Below are 27,508 nucleotides of genomic sequence, written 5' to 3'. Positions count from 1 at the left end.
CATCTCTCCAGTCCCTGGCTCCATTTGCATGATGTTCTCATCTGCAGATTGCACTTCTTGCTGGGGAGCTGCTCAGAACCTACCAGGAGGGGTTTTGGAAAGTGGATTTCCAGGGCTCCAGATCAGTGCACTGAGTTCTGCAGCTGCCTGGACAACCCCAGGCAGCTCAGTCCCCGGGCTGTGCCTGGTGCAGGGATCTCCTTCCCACTGTGGCCAGGTGGCCACCCTCGCTGCTGCAGCACTGCCTGAGGAGGGTCACAGCTCTGCCTGGGGATGGGGGATGAGTCAGCTCACCCCATCCCTGCTCTCCGAAGCCCCAGGGCCCTCCTGAGCCACCTTTCTGCCTTGAGTCCTTGGCCCCCTGAACTTTTCCAGAACACGCACTGTGTGCCAGGTGCTGTGCCAGGTTGGGGAGGTGGTGGGGAACTTGAAGCCTAGCCTCTCCCTGAGAAGCCTTGGGATGGACAGGGAGGCCTCCCTTCCTCCTGTCAGTGAACCATAACTGAGCACGTTCTCTGTGGCTGCTTCCTATGAGGTCTGGAGTCCACAGCTGAGTTTGGGCAGAGCCTCAGCCCTCAGAGCTCCAGAGGGTCAGACCTCTGCCACCCACCCAGAAGGGCTGTTGCCTCCCTGCCCTCAGCTCCCCTGGTTTCCTCTGAGCTGGGTCCCAGAAACACACTACTGTCCAGCAGCTCCACTGGGCCATGTGTGCAGACCCAGGGGATGCAGAAATAGTTGAAAGGTCAAGCTCACGCCCACAAGGAGTCAGCAGCCTCATTGGGCAGGTGGGCCCCTTAGAAGCTAATGTGAAGGGGACATGAGAGGCCGCAGGCAGCTCCCAGCCACAGTGCTGAGGTTTAGACCTCAGGTTCCCTGGGCTACACAGAACACTAGGCCAGGGGGGCTAAAACCCCCCGCCACAAACTGGAGGCCTGGAGGGCAGGACCCGCTTTGCCTGGTTCCCCATCAAATTTTAGCACCTTGAATGGGGCCTGGCACATAATAGGTGCTCAGCAAACTTGTCAGTTGAAAGACTCACAGGGGGCCTGTGTCTCCTGCATCCGCCCCCCTCCCCCAGTTCCTCCCCAGGCCCCCCTCCACCCCGCCAGGAGGGTGTGCGTGCTAAGGCAGGGACTGGGCAGAGTGGAATCCCTGGCCCTTGTCTGTGCCTGGGCCACAGTTTCTTTTCGTTTGTTTTAATTTTGGTCAGATTCACATAATATAAAATTAACTTTTTAAAGTCAGCAATTCAGAAGCATTAGTACGTTTACAGTGTTGTACTGTCATCGCCACTATCTTGTTCCAAAACATTTTCATCACCCCGAAAGGAAACTCCCAATGCATTTGCGGCCGTCCCCCCTTCTTCCCTAGTGACCACCAGTCTGCATTCTGACTCTATAAGTTGACCTCTTCAGAATATTTCCTAGGAATGGAATCGTACAATGTATGGCCTTCTGTGCCTGGCTTCTCTCAGTGAGTCTGTTTTCAAGATTCATCCGTGTTGTGGCACACGTCAGCACTTGGTTCCCCTCTTGGGGTGGATGACGTTCCATTGTATGGCGAGCCCTCATTTGCTTACCTCTTCCTCCGCTGATGGGCATGTGGGCTGTTCCTGCCTTGTGTGAAGTATGCCACTGTAGATATGTGTGTGCAGGTACCTGTTCGAGTCTGTTTTCTGTTCTTTTGGGCACTTACCTAGGAGTGGAATTGCTGGGTCGTATGCTATTCTTATGTTTAACTTTTTGAGGAATGGGCCACAGTTTCTCCAGGAAGTTCAAAAGAGGTTTTTGAATCGGCTTCCAGTTGACTAACTAGGCTCCAAGGAAACACAGATGAAATAAGACCCCATCCCAGCCCCCTAGGATCTCCTGGCCTGCTCTCAGCCCACGTGTGGCAGCAAAGCTGCTGCTGGGACAGGTGGACCCTAGGGAAGCTTTGGAGAGTCCGATCTCCCCACAGCATCTGGTGGCAGAACTTTCTTTCGGCTTTTACCCTGAAGCACAAATGTGGAATAATGTCCAGCAGCAGCCTGGGTTCCCCAGCCTGGGAGGTTCATGGGAGGAGGCTGGCCCAGAAAGCACATGGCCCAGAGGGAGCCACATGGAGTGACTGTGGCTTTGGGCAGGTCCCCCTCTCCCTGCACCTCCCTCGCCACTGTCATTATCTGCAGAGTCAGGGGTGGGCCTGACAGCTTCCAGCAATCTGTCCAGGTGCCCAGATCTCTATACCCCTAGACCCCAATTCTAGGAACCACTAGTCAGGAAGGAAATTCCTCCACCAAGCCTTCCAGGCCTTTCCACAGAGAAGGCAGCCCTTTTAGCATTTTACGTCCAGATGAAATAGTTTTAGGCACTGTGCTGGAACCCCCAGCTCTGAGTCAAACAGGCATTCCCTGGTCCCCCCAAGTCCTGGGGGAAGGCTGCCCTGCACCTGTCCCTGGAGGGGGACATATGGGCAGATGGCACAAAGGTGGCACTGGCCATAAAAGCCATGTTCTGGGCAACCGGCTGATCCCATTGGCCTTCCCTGCTCTCTCCTGAGTAGGAGGCAAGGCCTGGAGAGCTGACCCTTAGGCAGAAGAAGGGGTGGCGGTGGCAGACAGCAGACCCCCCGAGGGAGGGAAGGAGAGGGACGGTGGGGTTCCCACTTTCGTTGGAGCTGCTGTGGAGTCTTTGCTAACTCATGCTGGGACCCGGCCCCCGACAGCAGCCTGGGGGCCTGGTGGTGCATCCACTGTGGTGAGCTGCAGCAGGCGTGTTGGGTAAAGACCTGCGCGGTTGGTTCTGAAGAAAGTTGGGAACTTCAGGGAAGACCTGACCAGAACCGGGGAGGATCTGACATTTTTATAAAAGGAGGTCCCTGTGCTCATCCAGTAGGGAGGGGATCCCAGAGCTTATGTCCCCGAGGGGAGCTCTGACTCTGTCCCGCTTTCTGTTTGCACTTGGGCAGGGCTCTTGAGTCCTGGGAAGCCGCTGTTTATTTGAAAACAGCCCTGACTCCTTCAGGAAGCTGAAAGAGGAAATGGCAGAGGCGGCCTCGCCTCACGCTTTCTGGGCGGGAGTCCCCCACCAGGTGGCCGCCTGAGCCATTGAGAGCTGTTAGGAGGATCCTGCTGTAATCAAGAGATGGGCAGGTAGGGGACAAAGTACCCTGTATCTGGGGAAACTGAGGAGGCTTGTATTTATTGAAGACCTTCTATGTGCCAGTCACTGCAAATGTATTGTCATTTAATCCAACAAACCTGCAAGATCAGGTCATCCTTCTTCCCCTCCCTACTAGTGAGGACACTGTGATTCAGAGTCCCGGCCACTGGGCCACAGTCATCAGTGCTGCTAACATGTGCAGGTGAGTTTCAAACCCAGGTCTGGCGTAGTGGCCAAACCTCCACCAGGCACCCCAGGCCCAAGGCCGGGCACCCCGACCTCCACCCGGGAGGACCGAGTGAGTTTCTCTGCCTGATCGGGGAGGGTAGGGAGGGGCCTCTACCCCGCTTCGTCCCACTCAGCTCTCTCCTCGTGAGGGTCTGAGGCCTGGACAGCAGTGCTGGGTGCGAGGCCTCAGTCATCCTGGGTCTGAGGGTGCAGAGCTCCCTGGAGACGTTGCCTCTTCCTTCAAGGGGCAAAGTTCTTCAGTCCCTGTGTTAAAGGAAGGTTGGCTTCTCCTCTGCCCGAGATCCCAGAGCCCTCACAGTGTAGCCCTTCTTTCTGCTCAACAGCAGACTTATTTTCGTAGCAGTTATTATTTAAGACTCACCATTATTACTATTTTCATTCTACAGATGAGGAAGTTGGGGCTGAGTGAGACTGAGTGATTCCGCTGGGGTTCATCCCCTGCTCCGTGTCAGAGCCTCGGAGGTTCTGATGCACTCAGGGCCCTGGATCAGGGCCCTGGAGACATCCAGGGCCGGCCTGGCTGGGGCAGCACGTCTGCTGGTGTTTGAGGCACATTTGTTTTCAGGGGAAGGGGCGCTGCTGTGCAGACCCTGCTTAGTCCGTTCCAGGACAAGACATGCTGCCCATCCCTCCTGCCTCCCTAGTGCAGGAGCTGCGGCTCCGCGTGTTTCTGCGTGTATTTCCGACGCTGGCTCCCAGGTGGAGGGCCTGATGCCGCCCTGCTGTCTGCTCTCTTTTGCAGAGATGTTTTCGTGAACTTGAGAAAAAATCGGGAAAAGGCGGATTCCCTCTGCCCAGCCCATTAATTCTGCATGCTCAGGTCCGAATTAACCTTGGCAAGCCTTGGAGAGGAGAGAGTAATTCTAACCTTAAAAATCTGCTGATGAAAGCTGGTTTCAGGAATCCGACTCCACTTAATGTCCTGGCAGACAGCTCAGCCTTGCATTAACATAACCACAGACTGGCCCGGCATTTCCCTCCACCTGCTTCATAAACAAAACCCCGTTGTCTGTTTTAGGCAAGAATCCCGGCCCAGACTCCCTGGCCGCGTGCAGCCGCGCATGTTGGAGTGTGCTGTAGGTACCGGCGTGGCGTCACGGGTGCCTAGAGCGGGTGGCGCTGGGGAGCTGGATTCCAGCAGGCTCTGGAGCTGAGTAGTAATCACAGCCAGGAATTCCAGCAGTGCCAGCCCCGCAGGCGCCTGCCCACAGGCGAAGAGAGCGACTGATTTCTGGGCAGCACTTGGCCCTCCATGCCGTCCAGAATGGCCTTGGGGAGGGGGCGCCTGGCATCTGCATCTGCTGTCCTCTGGGAATGGCAGATGAGTAGGGAGAAAGGCCGGCCACCTGGGGCTGTGTAGCCGAAGCTCCCAGCGCCAGAGGGTGCAGCCTGGGCCTCCTTACCAAGGCTCAGGGTCCCACTGTTGGTCATCCCTGAGGCTGAAATGCACAATACCACTGCTGGCCTAACAGGCTGTTGACAAGGAACACGTCAGACCCAGAGCTACTTGCAGGCATTCACCAGAGATTCCTTGTGCTTAACGCAGGCAGACCTGTTGAAGGGTGAGGGGGTGCCTATAACAGAGGAAGGAAGGAAGGGAGGGTGGGAGGGAGATGGAAGGGAGGGAGGAAGAATGGGATGGAGGGAGGGAGTGGGGGAGGGAGGGAGATGGAAGGGAGGGAGGAAGAATGGGAGGGAGGCAGGGAGGGAAGAAGGGAGGGAGAGAAGGAGGAAGGAAGAATGGGAGGAAGGAAGAATGGGAGGAAAGAAGGATAGGGAGTGGGAAGGAGGAAGGCAGGCCACTCTGGAGACCAGCTCTAACCACTTGGCAGGGCTCCAAGAAATAGGTCTCAGCGGTACACTTTGATGAAAGAGAGGGAATTTCACTTTATTTATATATTATTTATGTCCAGTACTTTTAGGAAGTATTTGAGATAGCAACAGCACTGATATATTGAAATAGACTAAAAGAACAAGAGCCCGTGGGTGGGAGATAACTGAGCGAGAATATACATGTACACTGAGCAGAGCTCCTGCTGGTGGCAGGACTGCAGAGCCCAGCGGCCTGGCACACCCAGCTCAGAGAAAGCCTGTTCTTTGCTGGGGTCCATGGGGAACCAGGTATCAGGACAGATTTCTGAGACATGAAAGGTGCAGGTCTCCAGCTCCCGCTTGGCTGGGCCTGTGCAGGGTGAGGAGCCAGGCTGCCTTCCCCAAAGCGGTTTGGCAGGTGCTGGGACACAGCAGGGGCCCATGTGGGCCTGGCCGAAAGTCCTCAGAGGATGGGAAAACAGGCAGGTGAGAGTGGCCAGGTTCCTGGACTTGACCTTAAGCAGCAGGTGCTAGAGCTGATGGGGACAGCCCATATGGAGCGTGGAGCAAGGCCCAGCAGAGTTCAGTGCCGCTCTCCCATTCTTCCTCCCTCCCATTCTTCCTCCCTCCCTTCCATCTCCCTTCACCCACTCCCTGTGCCGGCGTGCCCCTCACCCACCCCCTGCACCACCGTGCCCCTCACCCACCCCTGGCCTTCTCTGACTTGAGATTCATAACTCGGATAGACTCCTTCTCTAGATCTAAATTTACCTTATTATCAATTTTTAGCTATTATTCCATTTTATGCCCACTAATTTATTAATCTTGGAACCCCCAAAAACAATAAAGCTGAAGCTCCAGAGATTTTATTTATATCTTTAAATGTGATTTTTATGACTTTTTATCTAAAAATTCATTTAATTTTTATTGCCCTCCTCACTCATGTCGTTGTTAGGCCGGCAGCCGCTTTATTTAGATGTTTCTCCTGCAGATACTTGGGGGTCCTAGCAGGAGGGAGCTCAGGTGAGGGGAGGCTGGTGGGGGCAGAGGCACAGATGCCAGCCTCCTAGGGGATTACTAGGTTGGGTCCCGTGCCCTTCAGTGTCCCTGGGACAGGCTGCACACCTCCCTGGTTCCTTTCTGGAGCACGTGCAGTTCTCCACCACTCTTACCTCTGCTCCCATTTTGCCTTCCAGCTCGCAAAAGGGCCTATGCTGCAAAAGCAATCTAGAACATTCCTCAGAAAGGTTGGGGGAGCCTCCAGCTTGAGGACCCAGTGTCCCTCTCTCCATGACCCTCCTGCAGAGTTTCTCACTACTTCTTGTCCAGACCAAGAGGCCCTCCTTCCTGTTCCTCATTCGATGGCACACCTGTCCTCCCTGTCCTTCCTCCTGAGCAGAGCTCTGGGGTCTGCAGGGTTCCCACCTGGCTGGTCTTCTTGTTCCTCTCTGACTGCCCAAGGAGCCCCTTTCCTCGGGCTCCGGCTGACCCAGATGCCCAGGGGTGTCTGTCCTGCCCCCCAGGGCCAGAGGCCCGCAGGCACTTTCTACCTTCATGATGGGATGGGGTGCCCACGTGTCCTGCACCTACCTGGCACTGCCTGGTTCTCCTGGCTGTTTCCCTCTCCAGCTTCCTGAGGGTGGGGACTGGGGGGTGGCGGGTCACCAGCTTTTTGAGGTTTGCTGCCCTTCCCGGTTTCTATCTGCTCTTCAATCGCCTCCATCTCGAAGGAGCCAAACTTCATGGCCAGACTGGGCCACCTGGTCCCCTGTGTCCCTCCAGGGTGTGCACCAGGGCTTCTGACAAGGGAGATGGGGTTGAACTCCTTTAGGCTTTGTTGACCAGGGGACTGGAGTTCCGATTCTAGCTTTGTCGTGCCCCCGTGACCTCTGCCAAGGAAGGAATTGACGCCTCTGAGCCGCAGTTCCCACATCTGCAGAGAGGGATTCATACTACTCTTCCTTCCAGGAGGGTGGTGACGTCCCTGGAAGGGCTACCCTTCCTCATCCTCCTGGGTCCACTATGGCAGAAAGAGCGACTTAACATTATGGAAGGACAGAACCAGCCAGAATGCCAAGCCAAGGGGCGGCCACTCTCCCAGGGAGCCCGGGAGAATGAATTTCGGGGAGCCTTCCCACCCCCGCCCAGAGGAGTCCCCCAAGAAAGTAGTGTTAAGGGGCTGTTTTCAGGGGAGCCTCTGGTCCCACTGGGGGAGCCTGGGCCTGAACTGTGGCCGGCACCTGCCTTCGTAACCTGAAGGCATCAGGGTTTGGGGATCCAGGCCGGCGCTGTTGCTGTCTGGCCTCAGTCCTCTGGTGTGGGAGGTCCACAAGCTGCTTTGGGAGACACCATTGCCGACTGTCTTAGGAAAGAGGCTGGGCTAGAGCCCTGGTCAATGATGATCTAATACTCCAAATCTCTGCTGTGACCCAAACCTGGAGGCTGAATCAGACTGCAATCCATTTAGCTCAAACTCGTTTTAAAGCAATTCACTATTTAACAAGTTCTGAGGCGCCGTGCTTTTGCAGGCAATATGTGAATTGAATCATTTGGTCTAATCTGAGATTAATACAAACCAAATCCTTCAGTGAGGACAGTCTTGGGAGCAGCTCCGGGACTTCATCTCATTGTCTTTGACGAAGGTGGGTCCCAAAGAGGACCTGACTATCAGCCAATGGCATGGGTGTCTGAGCAAGGACCAGGGGGTGGTGTGCTGGGGAGGAAGGAGCAAGGTCTTTGGGGTCAGATGACGCTTGTTTGAATCCTGCCTATTCCTAGCCGTGTGACCTTGGACAAACTGCTGAGCCTATCTAGGCTCTGGTCTTCCCCACAGATGCCTCTGTGCAAGACAGTTGTGCAACTAGAGAACTAGGGCAAGAGGAATCCATGCCATCCTCTCCTTGCCCCATGCAGGATCTTGCCAAGGCCTCCCAGGATCTACATCTGCATTCAGGGTGCCCTGGGGAGCAGCAGGGCTGCTGGGTCCTCTTCCTGTGCCTCGCCGTACCTTCTGCTTGTTGGGGAGCTCTGGAAAGTGCTGGAAGGTTTTCACTCCCACCTGCTCTTTGGGGAGCACCAACTTCTTCCTGACATCTAGGCTTTGACAGGAAAGGAACCACATTTTTACCCCGTTCTGTGAGCCCCACAGCCCTGCCGTTGGACATCAGCATAGCACACTCAGGCCCTGCTTCTGCTCCCAGATCTGCCCTCCAGGCTGCAGGCCCCTGCTCAGGTTCACCCTACCCCACTGACAGTCCAGGGCTTGCAGTCTAGGTAGGTCGAAGTCCCTGGTGTTGTCACCCCAAATCTGGAAGAGAGACTTTCCTGCCTCTTGGGTCACAGTCACATGAAGTCAGTCCAACTGTAGTGGGAGAGAAACAGCACAGGGAAGGCATTCAGAGAGGAGAAATGGAGACATGAGATGGTGGGTGGGTCAGAGCCAAGGTTCTAGCCTGAGTCTGCACTTGAGCCGTCAGTTCTCAGAGCAACCCTGAGTCCTTCCTGGAAATCTGCTTCAATGCACAGAGTCTGAACCAGTGGAGAAGGGCAGCGCCATAAAATCACAGGGCTTTTGCTTCAAAGGCAAGGCCATCTGCCAGCCGCTCACGGTGGGTCCCCTGGGGGAGATTCTGCAGAACTGTGTGTGGAGTCACGCACTCGGCCCCTGCAGCTTCACCCTGCATGCAGAACGCAGATGAGAGAGCCGGGGAGGGACCCGCCATCCTCGCCTGTGACAGCCCCCCTGCTTTGCATCCCTTTTGTCCACCTGGCTGGGCCTTTTCCACCTGTTGTCCACCTGGCCAATTCCCTCTCACCCTTTTTGGCTCAGCACAAATGTCACTTCCTCTTAGGTGACTTTGCTGACCGTCGGAATGAAAAGGGGACACTTCATCCTCCCGGCTGCTCCTGCCCCCTCGGTACTCTGCGCTTAGCAACAGGGCTGTTTGATTTGGTCTTGTGTGTTTGCCTGGCATGTACATGCTCTCTATCTCCCTCCTCCACGAGACTGGGGGAGGCTGCAGGACAAGAGCTCAAGGCAGGCACAGAGCAGACAGCAGTGAAAAGTTACTCACGCGGGATCTGGTCCCACACATTCCTTGGATGCCTGAGCTACGGCCCGGCCGGCCCAGGATGCCCCCTCTGGAGGCTGTGACTGCCCTCCCTCTCCCCCCAGGTCCCGGTTCTGCCTCTCACCTGCTCCTGTGCCCTCATTGCTTGAGGATAGCATTAAACCCTCATCTTCTAGGTGGATTTTCCCTTCCCTTCATGAACTGTTTTTCTTCCATCAGCTTTATACCCCAGACACATTTTAAAAACTATTCATCTTTGTCATGGGTGCATCAGATACAAGCAAGAGAGATAAACCAAGCACCAAAAAAATCTATGTTCGCTCTGATTGCCTTTGTGTAGACAGCCACTTCCCCAGCGGCAGAGAGATGGGCCCAGTGGAGCCTCCGGGGCCAGCCACAGGGGCTGTGGGGGTGTGGAGGCCACCACAGCCAGCCTGACGGTGCTCTCTGACCCCTCCCGGTGGCCTGGCTGCTAGGACTGGGGCAGGGCTGTTTGCAGAGGAGGTAGCAGAGAGACCGTCATAAAAGAGGATTATAGATGGAGATTTGCTCCTAAACACCCTTGTCTGCGGCCCCCGCGGGTATTATCCTTGCATTAGAGAAGGTTTCAGGGAAGAGAGAGGAGGGGAGCTGAGGAACGAGCTTTTCCATCACAGGCACAGAAGGCTCTGGGGAATCTTCACTGGCTGATTCAGGCCTGCCCAGATAGAACAGCAGGTGCCAACCTTCAAGCATGCTGATTTCCCAAGTCCTCGTCCCTTGAAGCCCTGACTCCCCCAGATCATGGCCCCTGGGGTCCCAAGCTCCAAGTATCTCTGCCAAACATCTCTGAACTGGATCCTAACCCGTGTTCTCTAGCGTGGGAGCATCAGTAGAACTTTCTGCCATCGTGGAATGTTCTGTGCTGTCCAGTGTGGTAGCCCTCGGCCACATGTGGCTGTTGAGTGCTTGAAATACGGCTTCTGCAACTGAGGAACCGAGGCTTTGATTCGATTTAATTTTACGTCATTTCAATTTGAATTCGAACAGCCGCAGCGACTAGTGGCTGCCAAGTAAGATAGCCCAGCTTTAAAGACACCTGTTGAGCAATCCGTGAAATTAGATGCTGGCCTCACGCTTTCCCAGAATGGGAGGTCGACAGCAAGCCCCTGGCTTCTGGGGCTTCCCTGCCTCCTTGTGGGAGGTGGACCCAAGAAAACAGCAAAAAGGGGGCTTCCCCAGAAAAGGTCTTCATGGCAGGCCAACTAGAAGTTCTAGGGTCATTTTGCTCCTCCATGGGAAAAGGGCCAGGCATGCTCATACTCAGGACCAGAAAACAAACATCCCAAATGAAGTGCAATTGGAAAGACGTTTTCCAGCTTACCTTGTGTCTGTAACATATGCAGTCCATGATCTCCCATACCCGTGGGCCACGCTCCCCTTCCCTGCCCTGCTGAAGGGCGCACAGGAAATCACATATATTGAGCACCTGCTATGCGAACGTCACTAGCAGTGATTTAAAACTGGGAATTTTTTAAAGGACAATCTAATCCACACTTGTCCCAACCTGACAGGTCAGAGGTCAGCAAGCAATGCTCCATAGGCCAAATCCGGCCCACTACCTATTTTTATTTATTTTATTTTAATTTAATTTAATTTTATTTTATTTTAATTTTTGAGACAGAGTTTCACTCTTGTTGCCCAGGCTGGAGTGCAATGGTGTGATCTCGGCTCACCACAACCTCTGCCTCCTGGGTTCAAGCAACTCTCCTGCCTCAGCCTCCCGAGTAGCTGAGACTATGGGCGCACACCACCGTGCCGGCTAATTTTTGTATTTTTAGTAAAGATGAGGTTGCATCATGTTGGTCAGGCTGGTCTCAAACTCCTGACCTCAGTGATTGGCCTCCCAAAGTACTGGGATGACAGGCGTGAGCCACCACATCCGGCCTAACTACCTATTTTTGAACAGCTGTGAGGTAAGAATAGTTTTCACATGTTTTTAAATTGTTGAAAAATAGCCAAAAGAAGAATACTCATGACGCTTGAAAGTCATCTACATTTAGATTTCAGTGTCCGTGGTAGTTTGTTTGGGAGGCATCCCCACCCCATTCCGCCTGCCGCTCCTCCCCTGCCCTGGCACGGACCCAGTAACCCCCGAGGCCACCCAGCTCTCAAAGTCGGACGCATCTGCTATCTGGCTCTTAGCAGGAAGTCCCCCAGCCCCCAGGATGGGTGAGGCGAGGCTGCCCAGGTGAAAAGTGAAATGACCCAAGGCAGAGTCCACATCCTCCCTCCGCCCGTATGCCCACTGCCTCGCTCTGGTGGGTGTTCCCAGGGTCTGCTGCTAGGCCACTGGGTCAGGGGCTCCCAGAGGGGTCCTGAGCTGGACTCGGGCTGAGTGGGGTCTGCAGAGGCAGCGCAGGGGGTGGCTGTCCTGGTGAGTGGCACCGCGTGCGGCAGAGCCTGTAGGTGGGCATGTAAGGCCTCCTGGGGCCAGGGAGTTCACGTGAGCAGGGACATGAGGAGGGCTGCCCTGTGGCCTGCTGTGACCTTCAGGCCCTATCAGCTTCCCGGGACTCTATGCCCTGAGCATGCTCTGCTCAGGGCGCCTTGGGTAGGTGGCTGAGTCCTCTGCAGCTTCCCCCAGTCTGGGCATGAGGTGGAAGGAAAGAGATGGAGGGTGTGTGTGTGTCAGACATAGAGACAGGAACAGGCAAGGGAAACAGAGACAGGGGGAGGCAGAGAGACAGAGAAAGATGGAGAGAGATAGCAGGAGAGACAGACAGATACAGAAACAGAGAGAGAAAGAAAGACAGACGGGGAGAGACAGAGATGGGGGAAATGGGAGAGAGAGGATGAGACAGCTGCAGAGATGGAGAGAGAGAGACAGAAAGAGACTGAGAAAGAGAGCGAGAGACAGAGAGAGAAAGAGGATGAGACAGATACAGAGATAGAGAAAGACAGAGACAGAAAAAGAGACAGAGACAAAGGGACAGAGACAGAGAGAGGCAAGGAGAGAGACACAGAGACAGAGATAGGAAGAGAGAAACAGATGGTGGTGGGGGTTGGGAGGGTCGGGCGGGAATGTGCTGCATCAGATGAGGCCGTAGAGAGCTGTCCGGGAAGGGAGGTGCCCATCACATCCCAATCTATAAGAGAGGTGCTTCCTTCTTGGGCCACTAAGCCATCGCTGTCCAGCCTTCAGAACTCCCTTTGGTGCGGGACCCTCACCGCGTTTGAGGGAGCTCTGCAGCCGTACTCCCTTCATAAACGCCACTTTTCTTTTTTGAGGCATTTACTTTGAGCTGAAGGGAGCTCTTGTTTGCTGTTGGTTCCCCCTGTAATTTCATCTTTACTTTTTTATTTTAAAAAAAAAAAAAGCAAGCCCTATAGTGTCATAAAAGCAATTTTGAATATTTACGAAAAAGTTTTTCCTTGCTCAACTGACACGTTAAGGGGAAGCTGCCAGGCCTTAATTCCCCAATATAACTGATTCAAAGGTTGCTTTCATCTGAAGGCTGACGTCCTCCCAGGTTTCCTATAAATACCTAGTTGCTTCCTTCCTCTCCCTTTTTGTGTATACACAAAAACAAGGGAATCCGTGGCACGCACTCCCTCACATTCCCACACGCGTGTGCACCTCACACTTACGCAGATTTATCCATGAGCCCCGGAATGTGACTCCCCCCAATGAAAAGCTCAACTGGGGAAACCCCAGGGGACCCCAAGAGCCTGATCAAAAAGCACCAGGAATTTGTACAACACAAATCACTACAGACAAACTTGATTACCTTTCTGATTAGCGGGTAAAGGGAATGGATTCGCCATGGAATGGCCTCATGGAATATTGTGCAATTAATCCCCAGTTGACTTGGTAATGACCTTATCATATGGCCTGGAATCTGGTGAAAAGACTGCAAAGTGAGGGTGGTGGTGGCAGCAAGAGCCTGGGGTCAGGGCTGCACCGTGGGTGGTTTGGGCCAAGGGATGAAGGGAAGGGGAGGGGGAATCTCCTGTCCTTCACCGGCTGCTTTTCCTGACGCTATGCTTCCCGCGGCAAACCCTGCTCATCCTTAAAGATTTGGCAACCTCCTGTGATGTCCCCTTCCGGTGACAGTCACTGATGAGGGTGCACACGCACGGGGGGTCCAAGGAGCGTCCTAAGGGTTCCGTTGCCCACACAGCCACTTGAGAGAAAGGATTAAATTGTACCCATGGTACAGCCTGGCAGGACAAGGATTCTCGGAGCCCAAGTCACATCTCCCACCCCAGGCAGGCTCCACCTCTCGGCAAGGCTTCACCCCGGTTCACCAGGAGGGGATTGCTGTGAGATGCTTTCCCCAGCTGGACAGCAAACCACACTCCACACAAGTCAGCTCTCCTTGAAACTGAAGCTTAACCCTTTAAGCCCTAAATGAGAGCCATTTCTCACAGTTGTTTTCTAGTGTGTGTTAGAAGTCCTTAGCGTTCAGGGTGCCACGGGCAAAACTTAAACATTGACCGCCTCAGGAGTCCTTTCCTGGGACCTGTGTCCTGGAGCTGCCAGTGGGAAGAACTGGGATATCTTTATTCAAAAAGCCTGAGGCCACGTGCCCTCAGAAGCCCCCCTTCTGAGAAGGCAGATGGGAAAATTAACCAAATAACCAACCATGGGGGTGGCCCAGTGTGCTGAGCCAGGCAACATGGAAGGGGTCCCATTGCCTGCGGGCTTCCTGAGTCCCTGGGGCTCTTTGTGTAGCGTTTTTTCTTTGCTCCTCTGGTACCGTTTGACATGATCCTTGCCTATCAGGGATCCACCTCCAGCCGCACTTCCCATCCCTCCCGCCATCCGGGGACCACGCTTCTCATCCAAGGAGACCGGGGCATGGGATTGCCACAGTGGTGAGAGGAGTATCTGAGTAACCGGGTTCTGGAGTGAGGCTCCGAGGGTTCCTCTGATTCAAATGCATGAGCCTTGATGTCGATACAGCAGCGTTTCTTTAATCTTAACTTCATTTTGCTTGTCGGATGGTTCTGGGGCAGTTGTGGGTAGACCAGGTTGTCAGCAGAGAGGTGTCAGGAGGCTTCGGGGAAAAGCGGGCCTGGGCCTTCCTCTTCTTTTGTACGTTCACCGAGGAAACACAGTTGGTGTTTGGGAAATGCTCACCTCTGAGTGCGGGGTTCAGAGATGCTAAAGCCCAGTCCAGGCAGACGGGCAGGCAATCAAAAGGGAAGTGATGGTGAAAATCAACCACCATCTTTTCAAGTCCAAGAGAAAGTAACGGACAGAGAACAAGACAGGTGAAGAGGGCGAGTCATTGCAGAGTCTAGCGGGGAACAGAGTGGGGAAACAGCAGATGGAAACCTCTTATTTCAAAGGATTGAGAGAAACATCCCTCAGCCGTTGACATCTCCCTCCATTTGGCTCATCGCATGAGTCAAAGTAATGAACCTGCCTGTGAGAACATGCAGATTCCAAAGGAAAGGAGCTGATGAATGTCACAGGTGTGTTGCTTGTTCATTGTAACCAAACGCTTACAGAAAAGGTCCAGACATGTGTCTCCTTTGGCAAGGAGTGAGTTATCAAACAACCAAAACAACGAAAACAAAACACCGTGTCTTGAAAACCAGAAAAGTCAAGAAAGAATATTGCTTTCTTAATAATAAATACATTTCATGGGGAAGAATTGCAAGGGAATCGTTTAAATTAATTTCCGCTTTGTTTGTTTGGTTTATACAGGGCTTAAATCCCAGCTGACAGTGATCTGTAAAAGTTCTAACATATTGAAATCTGATTTTCTTGCAGCCAGAATCCCATAGTCCAAAATGATTTCTCTTTCAACTCTGCCAATCAGACAGGCAGGGCACCAGTGGACTCCTAGTTCAACCAAATTGCACTCGGTCTTTTTGGGGGTGTAAATAATAGCTGATGAAAGCTTTAAATGCGGAACTGGTAGCATTTCTCTGGAGAGCTGGTTCAAGGGTGTGGGGGACAACAGTGAGATTAAAATGAGCAAGGAGAGGTGGGGGAGGCCTTTCCCCACCTAGTGGATGTCCTGTGTGGCTCTGAGGAACCTTCCTCCCCTCTATGCCCCACCCCTGCTGGAGCAGATGCAGTGGGAAGCCAGGGGAACTCTGACACTGATGGAAGGGAGATCATTCCAGTCTGGAATCAGAGGCGCAAAAAGAAAACTTGGCCCCTGGCTTTGGGGGCCCCCATCACTGGGGGCCGTGAGACTTCCCTCTCCAAATTGATGACCTGCTCAAGGCTGGGCCCCTCCCTCTCACTCAGACCCTCCAGCTGGATTGCAAGAGGGACCTGATCAATGGTTCTCCTTAGGCCCCTTTCTCCACCTTACCAGCAAAACCAGCAAGCCTGGCCCCCAGTGCCCAGCTCTGCACACACAGGCAGCGCCAGAGAATCAGAGCAGGGCGGCCTTCCTCACCAACGTGCCAGGCCCGATGACCTCACCCACCCATCAACTCTGCTCACCTGGCTCAAGGTGACGGGCCCCCGAGAGCCATCCCGACCCGCAGTCTTCCCTTCCTGACCTTGACTTTCCACCCACCTTCTCCAACCTGACTCTGGCTGTTTTCCAAAACCAAATCCATCTGCAAAAGATGCAGGATTACTTAACAAATATATGAATAAACAGGCAGAATGAACAAGCAGGGATGCACAAGAGGCCCCACAAGCTCTAGAGGTCCATCCTGGGAAGTGTCACCCCACCCTGTTCCCCCTGGCTGGGCTCGTACCAGCCAGGGGACCCTGGCCAGGAAAGATCTACAGCATATATGTTTCAATGAATCCTACAACCATCAGCCCTTCCCTGTACCCCAAAGGGTCTTAACCTAGGCTCTCGGAATGAACTCCAAGTAAATCCAAGCCCCTAAAATTACAGGAAAATGCATATGTAGGTACATTTCCCTGGTCCTTGGCTGTCCTGGGTTCTCGATGCCTCTGTGGCCCCCGGAGGGTAAGGCCCCAGCTGCCCATCAAGTCTGCCAGCTGGCATGTCCCCACAGGGCTTCGTAGGTGCTGTCCCAGAGCCTTAGTCTTAGAGCTGGAGCCAGACACAGAGGTGCCCTCAGTCTCCCTGGGCCGCTGCTGGGCAGCTGTGGCCCCTTCTTGCACCTTCTCTGTTGCGCCGTCTTCGTTCCTTCCTTCCTTCCCTCTTTCCAACTGAATTCTCGTTTTTCCTCTCTCCCTAGTGCTTGTACGGCTGCTATGTCCATTCCTCCATCATCCCCACCTTCCACCGGAGGTGCTACTGGCTCCTTCAGGTAGGTGGCTGGGACTGGATTCTTCTTCCGTCACCGGTGCTCGGGAAGGGTCTATGGAGGGCACTGAGGGCGCGGGGTTCCGCATGCGACGCGGTTTCGGGCTGAGAGCCCTGGTGAGCTTGCCTAGGGAGACTTTGGCTGTTGTGGCTCTGAGGCCAGCTCGGTGGCTGGGCTGGTGTTGTCAGGTGTCAGGAAGGGGAGAAGGCCTGGTGGCAGGGGTAGCTCTCACCCACCGATGGGAAATAAACCTAGGTGCTTCCAGCTGCCAAGGCGCCTCAGTGTTCTTTTGATGAGGACAAGAAAGAAGGTCGAGTATCCTGCCCTTGCCTGTTGGCTGAAAGCTGTAAATTCATTTTCTCTCGTGGGTTAGTTACAAGGCACGTGTGGAAAACAGGCTCCCGGAGGTTGCCAGGTGCAGTTGGATTGATTGGGATAGCTGTGGGGAAAGGAGGAAGGAGCTCCGTAATCAATTTGTGATGTCTGCCGTGGCAGGGATGGAACAGGTCGTGGCTGGGCATGCTGGCCATTCCTGTGGGAGACTGGCCTGGTGCCCAGATCTCTGTCCATGGTGTTTGTGCACAGTGTTGCTGAACCAGGGGCGGGTAGGTGCGGGAGGCCCACCTGGCTTCTTGCCCTCTGGGGGTCGTCTGCCAGCTGTCTTGCCTGCCGTGTGGGCGGGAAGGTCTGAGGGATCCATGCAGTCGGACTAGACATAGGTCCTTTTCAAAATGTATCCTCTGATTTGCAGCTGTTCTTGGTAGCACCCATTCCCCATGGCCTGCCTCTGTCACCCCAGGTTCTTACTGTCGCCTCTACCCAGGAGTTGCTGCCTGAGGCCTTTCCCACCATGGTTGTACTTTCTGTTGTTCCAGACAGCAAACCCCTGGGCCTTGATGGTTTAAGGATCTCTCTGACCTGGCGGGGGTGTCGTTGGAGGGGCCTGGCAGCTGGGGAAGCAAGACCCTTAACGCTATGACACAAGCTTAGGGAGAAAAGAGTCACACATGCCATGGAGTGCAGAGAGGCTGATGGTCCCAGGAGAGCTGGTCTGGAAGGTACCCACAGGGCCAGAGTCATCTCGATGTGGAGGCCGGGGCTCAGCCTAGACAAGGCTCTCTATCCGTCGGCTCTGCCCAGCCCCAGCCTCCAAACCCTTTCTGTTCTCCCTCAGTTCCCGGAAATAGCTGTCTGTGGTTCAGCAAGTTCAGTAGCAAATGATGCCTGAGACCATCCAGGGATGTGTTGATTTGCAAAGGCTGCTTCCCGATACCTTACCCTGTCATCAGTTTCCCTGGCTCTGCCTCCCTTGGAGGCTGATGTGCTAGCACCTGCTTTTCTAATTGCTCAGACCTGTGTCCTTGACAAAGGGAGTTGTCACATGGTCATGGGATGAGGCTTTCGGGGTCTTGTTACTAGGAATTGATCCCAAGGTGTTCCACCCCTTGGCAGAGGGTTTTCTCCTCTACCCGATGAAGAGTGGGGTTCCACCCTAGGCCAGAGTTCTGGCGGTTGAGTCAGAGTCATAGCCCGTCCCTGAGTCCCCAGGGACAAACTCTGGCTTCCCAAGAAACACCATTTATCCAATGCAGCCTGCAGCCCTGTTCACTCCTTCCTGGGCCTCCAGCCCCATGGGTCTGGTTTCTGCCCTTTTCCTTTTCGGTTTCATGCCCCCTGGTCAGAACACCTCTTCAGCCATTGCCCTCCTGTCGGGGCAGCACCTGGAAGCTGGCATCCTGCCAGCAGCCCAGCCACCCGCTCCTCCAGGCCTTTTCTCCTGCACCCACGCCTCCGCCTGCCTCCCCTCCTTCCATCATGCTCTTGTGGCTTTTTAATTCCACTAAATTTACTTTCCTGGAATCAGACACCATTGGGCAGCCACGAGGTCTGAGCTGTTGACTTCCCAAGCTGCATTCTGCTCATTCCGGGTTCCTCCTAGATTCAGCTGCTCCTGCTCCTCTCCTCGGGCCAAGCGAGGAGAGGGATCCTGCTCTCTGCCCCAGCCCTCCCTCACTGGCGCTCCTGTGTCCCGGCCTCCGTATGCTGGAGATACACCTGGACTGATTCATGTGTGTCTGGTTCGTTACCTCCCAGCTGGCGGGGAAGCCGGAGTCTCCCCAAAGGCCAGGATGGCAGGACCAGGCTTCTTCATGGCCGAGCTGGGGCCTCTTCATCTTCTCTGCCTGAGCCCGGGGGAGCCATCCCTCCCGGTCCCTCTCCTCTGTGTCCTCCAGCATCGGATCACAAAGAGGGAGTGAACACAGGTGTGGGGGCTCCAGCTCCCCCAGGTCTGTGCGGGGCAACAGGAGGTTAAGGAGCTAAGGCCAAAGCAATTAGCACAACGCAGGTCCTGCTTGGAGCCCAGAGCCAATGCGGCAGCAGGTGCCGCTCAGGGCAATTTGTTCTGGTGCTAATTACAACACCAGGATAATGACGGCGTGGCCAGGCTTAATTTCTCTGATGTTAAATAGGAAAGAAGCCATGAGATACTGGCTCAGATGGAAATTGGCTCAAGTTTGTCTCTGACACCAATTACCAAGAAAAAGGATTAGGTGGGGTCCAAGGTGTCAGGACAGCGCCCATGGTGGGAGCTGAGGAAGGAGGCTGCTCAGATGCCAGCCCCGAGCCAGCCTGGTCCTCTGAATGCAGGAGGCACTAGGAAAGGGAGTGATGGCTGACTATGCTCTCTCAGTCCCCTGCAGGGGGTGAGCCTTCTAGAAAGGTAAGGGCATTGGAGGAAGGAGGGAGGGAGGAAGGGAAGGAAGAGGTGCTTCTGGAAAAAGGAGACTTTCTCCAAGGAACAGCAACCACTGCCCCACCTTTGTAGCCTCAGTTCAGTGGCTGCCTCCTGCCAGCCCACCGTGAACTCACTCCTGCCCTCTGAGACGCTCCAGCTGTTGTTACCCAAGGCCACTTCGCACTTAGTGGGCATGTCTGCCTACGTCAGCCTGGGTTTTCCTCTCCAACTAGTTAACTCCCCGAGGGAGACACATGTGTTTCTGTCTCCCCTGAGTGCCCAGCACAGAGCCACAGCCACCGCAGGGCAGGAGCCAGCATTTGGGAGAGCCATGTTCTGCTGTGGTGACCTGTCCACCCCGGAGCAGGAATGAGCAGGCCTCGCAGACTCGGGGCCTGAGCTCAGGGTTGGTGCCAAGACTTACAGAGGAGGGCCCGAGTTGACGTGGCACGTAAGCTTCTGAGTAGTTGGGCTTTCAGGAAAGGGTGCTAACCTCTCTGTGTCTGTCTGTCTGTCTTTTAGGCTCTCTGTCTCTTTCTGCCTTTCTGTTTGTCCTGTTCTCCCTCCCTCCCCATCTCTTCATTGCTGACAAATATTCTATTAGGCTATGAGCAAGGAGACAGGCAGAAAGCCTCTCACAGGCAGGGCACTAAAGCCCGTTTGGCCCACAGATGCTTAAAACCATTGGCATGACCAGCGGGCACCATGTGAGGTCACCAGGACAGCTGGGGAGGGACCAGATGACCAGAGCTCAGTCCACTCCAGCTGGGCAGGGCCAGAGCCATGAGCTGGAGGCCACCTCTTCCCCTCTGCTGGTGGCACACATCCTCAGCATTGCTGGGGGCTTTGTGCGTCACAGCTGACAGGGCCTTCGGGCTCCCTGAGCCCGCCCAGTGCATTTTCTAGAAGGGTCTCTGAGACCCAGCGAGAGCAGGGCCAGGCCCAGGCCACCCGGCAGGCAGGGGAGGAGCGGGCAGTGCTCCGTTCTCCTGATGCCTTGGCCTCTGCCCCTACTGCCTGGTGTGGGTATCACTGCAGCCACTGGGCCCTGAGCCTCATGAGGTGGAGGTGGCATGAAGGGGTGAGCCAGACAGAGCAGTCCCTCCTGTTTGGGATTTTCTGATGGTTTCGAGGGGTAGGCAGCAGAGGTTCAGGGCCCCCTGACCTCCCGTGTGCCCCTTTCTCCAGGTCCTCCACCTTCCATCCTTCTCTGCATTCTCTGCCTGCCCCGTCAGGGGACCAGGCCCCCATTCCAGGCCAGACTTCCCTGCAGATTCTGTATGGCTCATTTAGAAACTATTTCTGCTTCTAATGAGTGTTTTTCTTTGTGCCCTTGTCCTCTAAAATGCTTAATGACTGCTTTCCGTGCTCCAGTGAACTGGGGGTGTGTCCCCGCACGGCTGCCATTGCCAGGCCGGGGCTGTTTGGCTGCCAAGCCCAGCTTGCTTGGGTGGAGGCAGCGGGGGGTCCTTCCTGGCCCACGCTGGCAGCACAGACCAAGCCTGTGGGGCCAAGAGCATGATTTCAGGGAGACGGGGAGCCCTGGGGCCTTAGGAGACCACAGGACAGGGTGGCAGTGCAGGCCAGGGCTCCCAAATCACTGGAACAGGCAGATGTTTGGGCCTGAGTTCTAGGAGTTGAGCTCCTCAGGGGGACCCTGGATTTGGAGTCTGAGGAGCTGGATTCCAGCTCTGCCTGGACCTCCCTGAGCACCAGTAGCAGTGACCATGCCGCCGGCCACCTCTGGTGTTGGCTCCTGGCTGGCAGTGAGCCTCCACCGCGCACTGCACTTCACCTCGGAAGAAACAGGCTCCGAGAAGCTCCACAGTTGCTCAGTCAATAGGGGGCAATCAAGCAGAGAGCGTCCAGGCTGAGGGCCCAGCAGCTGTCCCACTTTTTGGCCACTTCTGTGACAAGGTGGCCAATCTCTCTGATTCTCAAATGCCTCATCTATGAACAGGGGTGACGGTGGTGCCCCCACGGGAGGCAGTGGAGGGCAGCGATGACTCTGGGCAGTCTATCTAATTTCTCTGAGTCTCAGTTTGCTCATCCATAAAATGGAGCCAGCAGCAGCACGGACTACAGAGGCTGTTGAGGGAGTGAAGTCTGCATTGATGCCGTGCATTTAAAATGTCACCCAGTTCTTGGCACAGGGCATGCATCCCACGGATGACAGCTTGGTGCTGCTAGCACCAGGTAGACCTGTAAGCTGACATCCTGAATCCCGGAGAAAGCATCTGTGACATCCCCACCCCATCCCTAACATCCCACCTCCACTTTCTCTCTCCCAGTGGGCTTGAGCTAGGCCCAGCCAGCCCCTCCCAAAGCATGAGCCAGGCAGGAGTCCTACTGGTACAGGCAACCTCTCCACCCTTCATACCACCATCTTCTGCAGCCCGGGCAGAGAAGGGAGCCAAGGCTACACCATGGTGGTGCTGTCATTGCAATAAATGTCCCCTCAGCCACCCAACAGACTTGATGTCTATTTGGAGAATGAACAGCATTTTGGCAACCCAAGTGTCTCCCCAAAAGTGCAGCCCCTCCGCACCTCCCCACAGGACCATGTCCTGCAGCCCTCAGGAAGGATTGCCCTGGTGGTGAGCTCGGTCATGGAAGGGACTGCAGGCCAAGTGGGACACCCGGAAGAGCATGGCCGTGCTCGCCCCTTAGCCCGTGGCCTCCTCCTGGTGGTGGGGACCTCTCCACTCGGGTGAGCTGGGCTCTTCTCCAACAGGCCATCTCTAGGATGCACAAACTAGTTTAAGAGGACATCGTTTCTTTCTTTCTTTTTCTTTCTTCTTTTTAAAAAATCTTTCTTAAAATGGAGAATATTATAGCTTCATAAAAAAGACCTAAGCTTTTTGCTCAGTAACCATTTTTATGTTTCATCAGGGTGAAATAGAATTGGCTGGAAAATAAAGCCTGATGGAACTGGCTCCGTACCTGGGCCTTCCACCGCCACCCATCGCTGGGGCAGGGCCCCACGGCTCCCACCAAATGAGGCTTGGCTGGGGGGAGATTAGAGCAACAGGAGGCATTGTTGTCAGGCTGACACTCTGCCCCAGAGAGGACATTTGGACCCATGTGCTTCAAGGAAAGGAAGCAAGTTGCTTCCTGAGGCGTTCAGGCCTCCACATCTGGGGTCAGCAGGAAGGAGAAGGTGCCCCAGGCCTGCCAGACCGTCTGTGCACCATCCCACAGCCCAGTCCTGGTATCTTTGGTCTCATAAGCACCATGTGTTGCCCTCAGCCACCAAGAATGGGGCCGTGGCTGATGCTGAGGTCCCCCTACACATGCTCACCACCGTGCGTGGCTCAGGAGACCGCAGCCCTGGCCATGGGTGACGACCATTGAGCGCTTGGTCAGGAACTTCAAGGCTTGGCTTTTGGTTCTCACAGCTACCCTGGGAAGGAAAGGGCTGGGGTGAGTTCGGGAAGGAAAGGGCTGGGGTGAGTTCGTCCCAGTGTTTCACAGAAGAAGAAACTGAGGGTCAGGACGAGAATAAGGGGCTCCAGAAGACACGGGGTAGGCAGGGCCCTGGTCCAGGCACTTTAAACCAACATGGTCCCTGTCCTGGGGGAGCTCCCAGGCCACAGCGGCCACAGGCCCAAGGGGCACACATGTGCAGTGAACAGAGATGAGAAGGAAGAGCAGCTTCCCGAGCCTGGATGTGCTGGCTTCACAGGGGCCAGTCCCGATGCCAAGAAGGGCGAAAGAGAGGTTGACCGACCCTGATGTAAACCCCGAGATTCCCCTGACGTGGCCCTGGGCGTCCCTGTGAGGCTGGAGTCTGATGGGTCTGTCTTCCACACCCTTGGCTGCCACAGCTGAGCTGACCATAGGCACGCTCCAGAGCACGTGGGCCTCGGCAGAGGACACTGAGCCAGCCCACTCCACTCCAAGGGGTAGCTGGAACTCGGCAGCAGAGACAGGAGTGGCCAAGCCCTGACATTTGGGGTGGATCCCTGCATGGACTGCAGGTGGAGGACCCTGTGGCTTCAAAGCCATTTCTGACCCTAGCCTAGTCGGTGGTCCCTAAAGCTGGTCAAGACGGTGAATCCAGAGAAGGAGACACAGAATGGGCTGGGTGGTCAGGGGAGGCTTCCTGGAGGAGGTGAGTCCAAAGTTGAAGGATGGAAGAAATGGGGAGGGGGAGTTTCCATGCCCTCTGACGTGAGGCAAGCATGGGTCACAGTGCTAAGTGCCCAGTGAGACTAACAAGACCGCTTGAGGGATCCCAGTTCCCATGAGCCAATTCCACATACCTCACCCGGCACAGGGCTGTCTGGGAAGAGGCCCTCAGGACAGGTGTCCCAGCACCAGCACCAGCCAGGTGATCTGGAGGGGAGCATGGGGAAGGCCTGGAATCCTCCTGTCTCTCTGCTGGGCTCAGAAGAGAGCAGGACAGGAAGAGCCTCACCAGACCAGGGCATGCAGGTTCTGCGTGGCCGTGCAAGCTTCCCCCAGCTGACACTGGCAGCAGGGACCATCCTCATCCTGTCATCAGGAGCAATAACAATAGTCATCGAAGGCTGTGGGCAAGTGCTTGGCCTGCCTGTGAGGCCAGCATTTAGTCACTGTCAATATGTGGAAAGGAGGCTGGGTCTGTGCTTCACGTCGGGCCTCTGCAGCCCTCGCCATGCAGAGGGAAGGCTGGCCGAAGACTCAGTACCAGCTCCCTTCACAGAGCCTGCAGGAAAGACAAGACCCCAGCAGACGCTTGTGCCATTAGATAATTAGAAGAAGGGCAAGGGGATGTGAGGGAGGCCTGGACTCCAGCAGTGCCCCAGGTAGGAGGAAACCCTGGCGGGAGTGACCATGGTGACACTGAGAAACTCACTCAGTCCAGAAGCTGCAGGGCAGGGATAGAAACCCAGCCCCGGTGTTAGAAGCCGCCTCGAAAGCTTCATCTGGACTAGCAAAGCCCTCCCGCAGCTGGGGAGGGGCGGGTATTGGAAAAGAGAGCTGAGGATGAAAGGTTGTGTCAGCCAGAGGGTTCCTGAGCTGCCTCCTGGGTCTGGCTTCATTCTAGTTGGCAGCTTCCACATCTTTCTCCATTTAATGTCCCTTGAATAACGTGATGAGGAGATAAGGTAGACACTGGGAATTTACGGTGCTATGCAAAAAATTGCTCAATTCCATTAAGATTTCAGGACCCTTGCCAAGGCTGCACGGCAGAGTGGATGGTATTTCCTGCTCAGACATCTTTGCTTGATTGCAATTTACGATGCCAAGGCCACTGCTGTACCCACCTGAAGCCTCCAAAAAATACGGCAGGGCTCCCAAAACAGCCATTATCCTCTCTGAGGAAAGTCACTGGGCATTTTCTAGAAGATTCCCTCTTCCTGATTCCTTCCTTCACCCCTCCCCGCGTCTGGGGACTGGGCGACAGGAGGACATCCAGTCGGCTTTCTCAGAGGTCCCCTTGCAGGCACCCCTGCTCACCCTTCACCTTACAGACTACAGTGGCCAACGTCTGCTGTACGGCCAGAGCCCTCTGGGGAGGTGGCACCCTCTGCTCCCGCTGTGTGGATGGGTGGGTACTGAGTACAGGGGAGACCTCGGGGCATCAGGAGAGCCTTCCTCCTGGCCACCTACGTGGGAGCACCAGAGCCAAAGGTTTTGAGTCCATCTCCACCCTTATGAGCCAAGTGACTGTGGCCAGCTGAATCAACTTCTTTGAACCTTATTTCCTTTTTGGTAAAATAAAATGAAATACCTCCCTCCTGAGCTGAATGGGAGGATGAATTGAGCTAAGACACACAGGGGTCTTTGGGACTTGGCAGCCCCCTGGAAAGTGGTGGCTGTTGTCACCCCACCCTTTCCAGCAGCTTTTACTCCGGGGGATTGGGCGGGTGGGAGTAGCAGTGGTCGGGGAAGGGGGTCCCCTGAGAAGGTCCTATCCTGCCCACCTTGCAAACGGCAAAACACTAGGCTTGTGAGATGCAACTGTGTGATTAGGAACAGAACTCATTTGTTCCGCAGCCTCAGGCGGGAATCTGGTGTCTGGTTGAGTGAGATGGAAGCTCCGCCTTCTGGCAGTTGTCTCCTGCATGCCACCCTCCCCAAACCCCTCTGCTCCACACCACCCACTGTGACTGCCACCAGACCTCTCCTGGCCTGGCCTGCCAACGCTCCTCTGTCCCTCAGCCCTTAGGGACTGGGCTGCCCAGGCTTGACTGGGAGAGAGGAAGGATGAAGCTGCCGGAGCCACAGTTCCTTAGAGATGGAAATTATTAATTAGTCTTATTATCCAGGACTTGTCAGTCTCTTAATCCTTCCGTCGGCAGAGGGGTTTGTGCCTCCACGGCGTGTGCTGTCAGCTTGGCTAAACAATCGCTTTTCATATACAGCCAGAACAATGGGCAATACAGTTTGGTTACTATCTTTATTTATCAAGCCAAACAATTCCTGCCCCCTCTAAAAACATCCTTCAAAGATGCGGAGAATGCAGAGGCTGCTTAATTTCCCTTCTAGATGGCTTATAATGTGCGGCTTTTGTTTAATTATCCTTTTCATGTAATCTTCAGCTGACATTGTGTCCTTAATATTCTAATCTCCTTTGGAGCAAAAGGGAGACTGTAGTTTCCAAAGCAAAAGACAAAACTTTGCCTCAAGGAATCACTTTCTCTTTTGCCTCTGAAGTGATTCAAAGGGCAAAGAGTGAACTCCAGACATAGTGGCACAGAATGCAGTGGAAAACGTGGGCCGTGGGTGGCCCGTTCTGCGCGTGGACCTCAGCAGCTTTCTGGGCCTCCAGCCGCGCCCAGCTGGTGACGTTGGTCTGAGTGGGCGTGTCAGAGACTCTAGCTCAACAGGGAAGTCCCAAGACATGGTGTCATCACCACTTTTAGCACCGTTAAGATTTCAGTCGCTCTCGGGATGCAGGTTCTGTATTCCCACGGGAGACACACCACCTGCTTCAGACTCCTGGCAAATGGTTTTGGCTAGACAGGTGTACACAGGTTGCCCAGGTACCCACAGGTACACACAGCTGTACACAGGCGTCACTGCTCCGCAAGCCTCCCCTCTCAGTTCTCCTGCCTTCCTGCTGGAGTCGGGATCTGGGAGGGCCTGAAGGCTTCTTGCTTTCCCTATCACCACCCCAAAATGGGCAGGACGTCCTGGGGATTTTCTGCTCTTTTTTCCAGACATGCCAGGGTCCCCCTAGGTGATGGGGAATGTTAACAGAGCCGTCCTCTCGCTCCACCTGGCTGCTGGGAGAAGGCAGCCATGAGCCCGGGGTGTCTTCCCCAGGCCTCATCGGGCTGCCATGTGAGATGTGCTGGTGCTGGCGAGCCTCCTGCCCAGCCCAGCCCAGCCCAGCTCAGCCCAGCTCAGCTCAGCCCAGCTCAGCAGGCATCCCAAGCCTGAAGGCCCTGGAACCTAGGCCACCTCCCAGCATGCCAAGCCATCCTGCCTCGTGTCTTTCTTTGCTGTCCCTGCAATTCTGCCTCTCTACTTTGTCCCTTAACTGCTTCTGCCAGAGCAGCCCCACCAGCTGACAGCCACCGAACCCATGTGGACAAGTGCTCCTGTGGGTTCAGCTTCCCTTCGGCTCAGTGTTCTGCCTCCTGCAGAAGATATGTGTGTGTGCATGTGTTTGTGTGTATGAGTGTATGTCAGTGTGTATGAGTGCACAAGTGTATATGCATGTGAATGTGTGTGTATGAGTGTGAGTGCATGTGTATGTCCGTGTGTGAGTCCGTATGAGTGTGTGAATGCATGTGTCCGTGTGTGTGCATATGTGTGTGAGGGCATGTGTGCTTGTGTGTGTGCTTGTGTGTGAGTGCATGTGTGTGTGTGTATGTGTGTGACTGCATGTGTCCGTGTGTGTGTGCATGTGAGTGCGTGTGTGCTTGTATGTGAGTGCATGTGTGTGCATGTGTTGAGTACGTGTGTACGTGTCCGTGTGTGTGCGTGTGTGTGTGTGAGTGCATGTGTATGCATATGTGTGAGTACGTGTGTGAGTGTATGTGTCCATGTGTGCATGTGTGTGTGAGTGCATGTGTGTGCATGTGTGTGCGCTTGTGTGTGCATGCATGTGTGTGAGTGCGTGTGTGTGTGAGTGCATGTGTGTATGAGTGCATTTGTAAGTGTATGTGTGTGAGTATGAGTGCATGTATGTGTGCATGTCTGTGTTTTTGCATATGTGTGAGTGCCTGCATATGCATATATGAGAGTGTGTGTGTGTGTAAGAGAGAGAGAGATGTCCTCGCCCCTAGGTCCTGTCTCTTCCTCTCCTCCCCCTGCTCCTT

General features: G+C 54.8%; 1 protein-coding gene across 1 annotated transcript in view; it reads left to right on the top strand.

Annotated features, from left to right (window-relative positions):
- The window catches only part of CAMTA1 (calmodulin binding transcription activator 1), a 938,433-nt gene that overhangs the window by 625,624 nt on the left and 285,301 nt on the right, over positions 1-27,508 (top strand). Inside the window, exon 6 of the mRNA XM_011938305.1 lies at positions 16,445-16,516. Within this exon, the coding sequence (XP_011793695.1) occupies positions 16,445-16,516 (72 nt within the window). The remainder of the gene's footprint in view (positions 1-16,444; positions 16,517-27,508) is intronic.

The sequence above is a fragment of the Colobus angolensis genome, unplaced genomic scaffold (assembly GCF_000951035.1).
Source record: "Colobus angolensis palliatus isolate OR3802 unplaced genomic scaffold, Cang.pa_1.0 Scaffold170, whole genome shotgun sequence".
Lineage (NCBI taxonomy): Eukaryota > Metazoa > Chordata > Mammalia > Primates > Cercopithecidae > Colobus > Colobus angolensis.
This window is presented reverse-complemented; position numbering and strand designations above follow the sequence as displayed.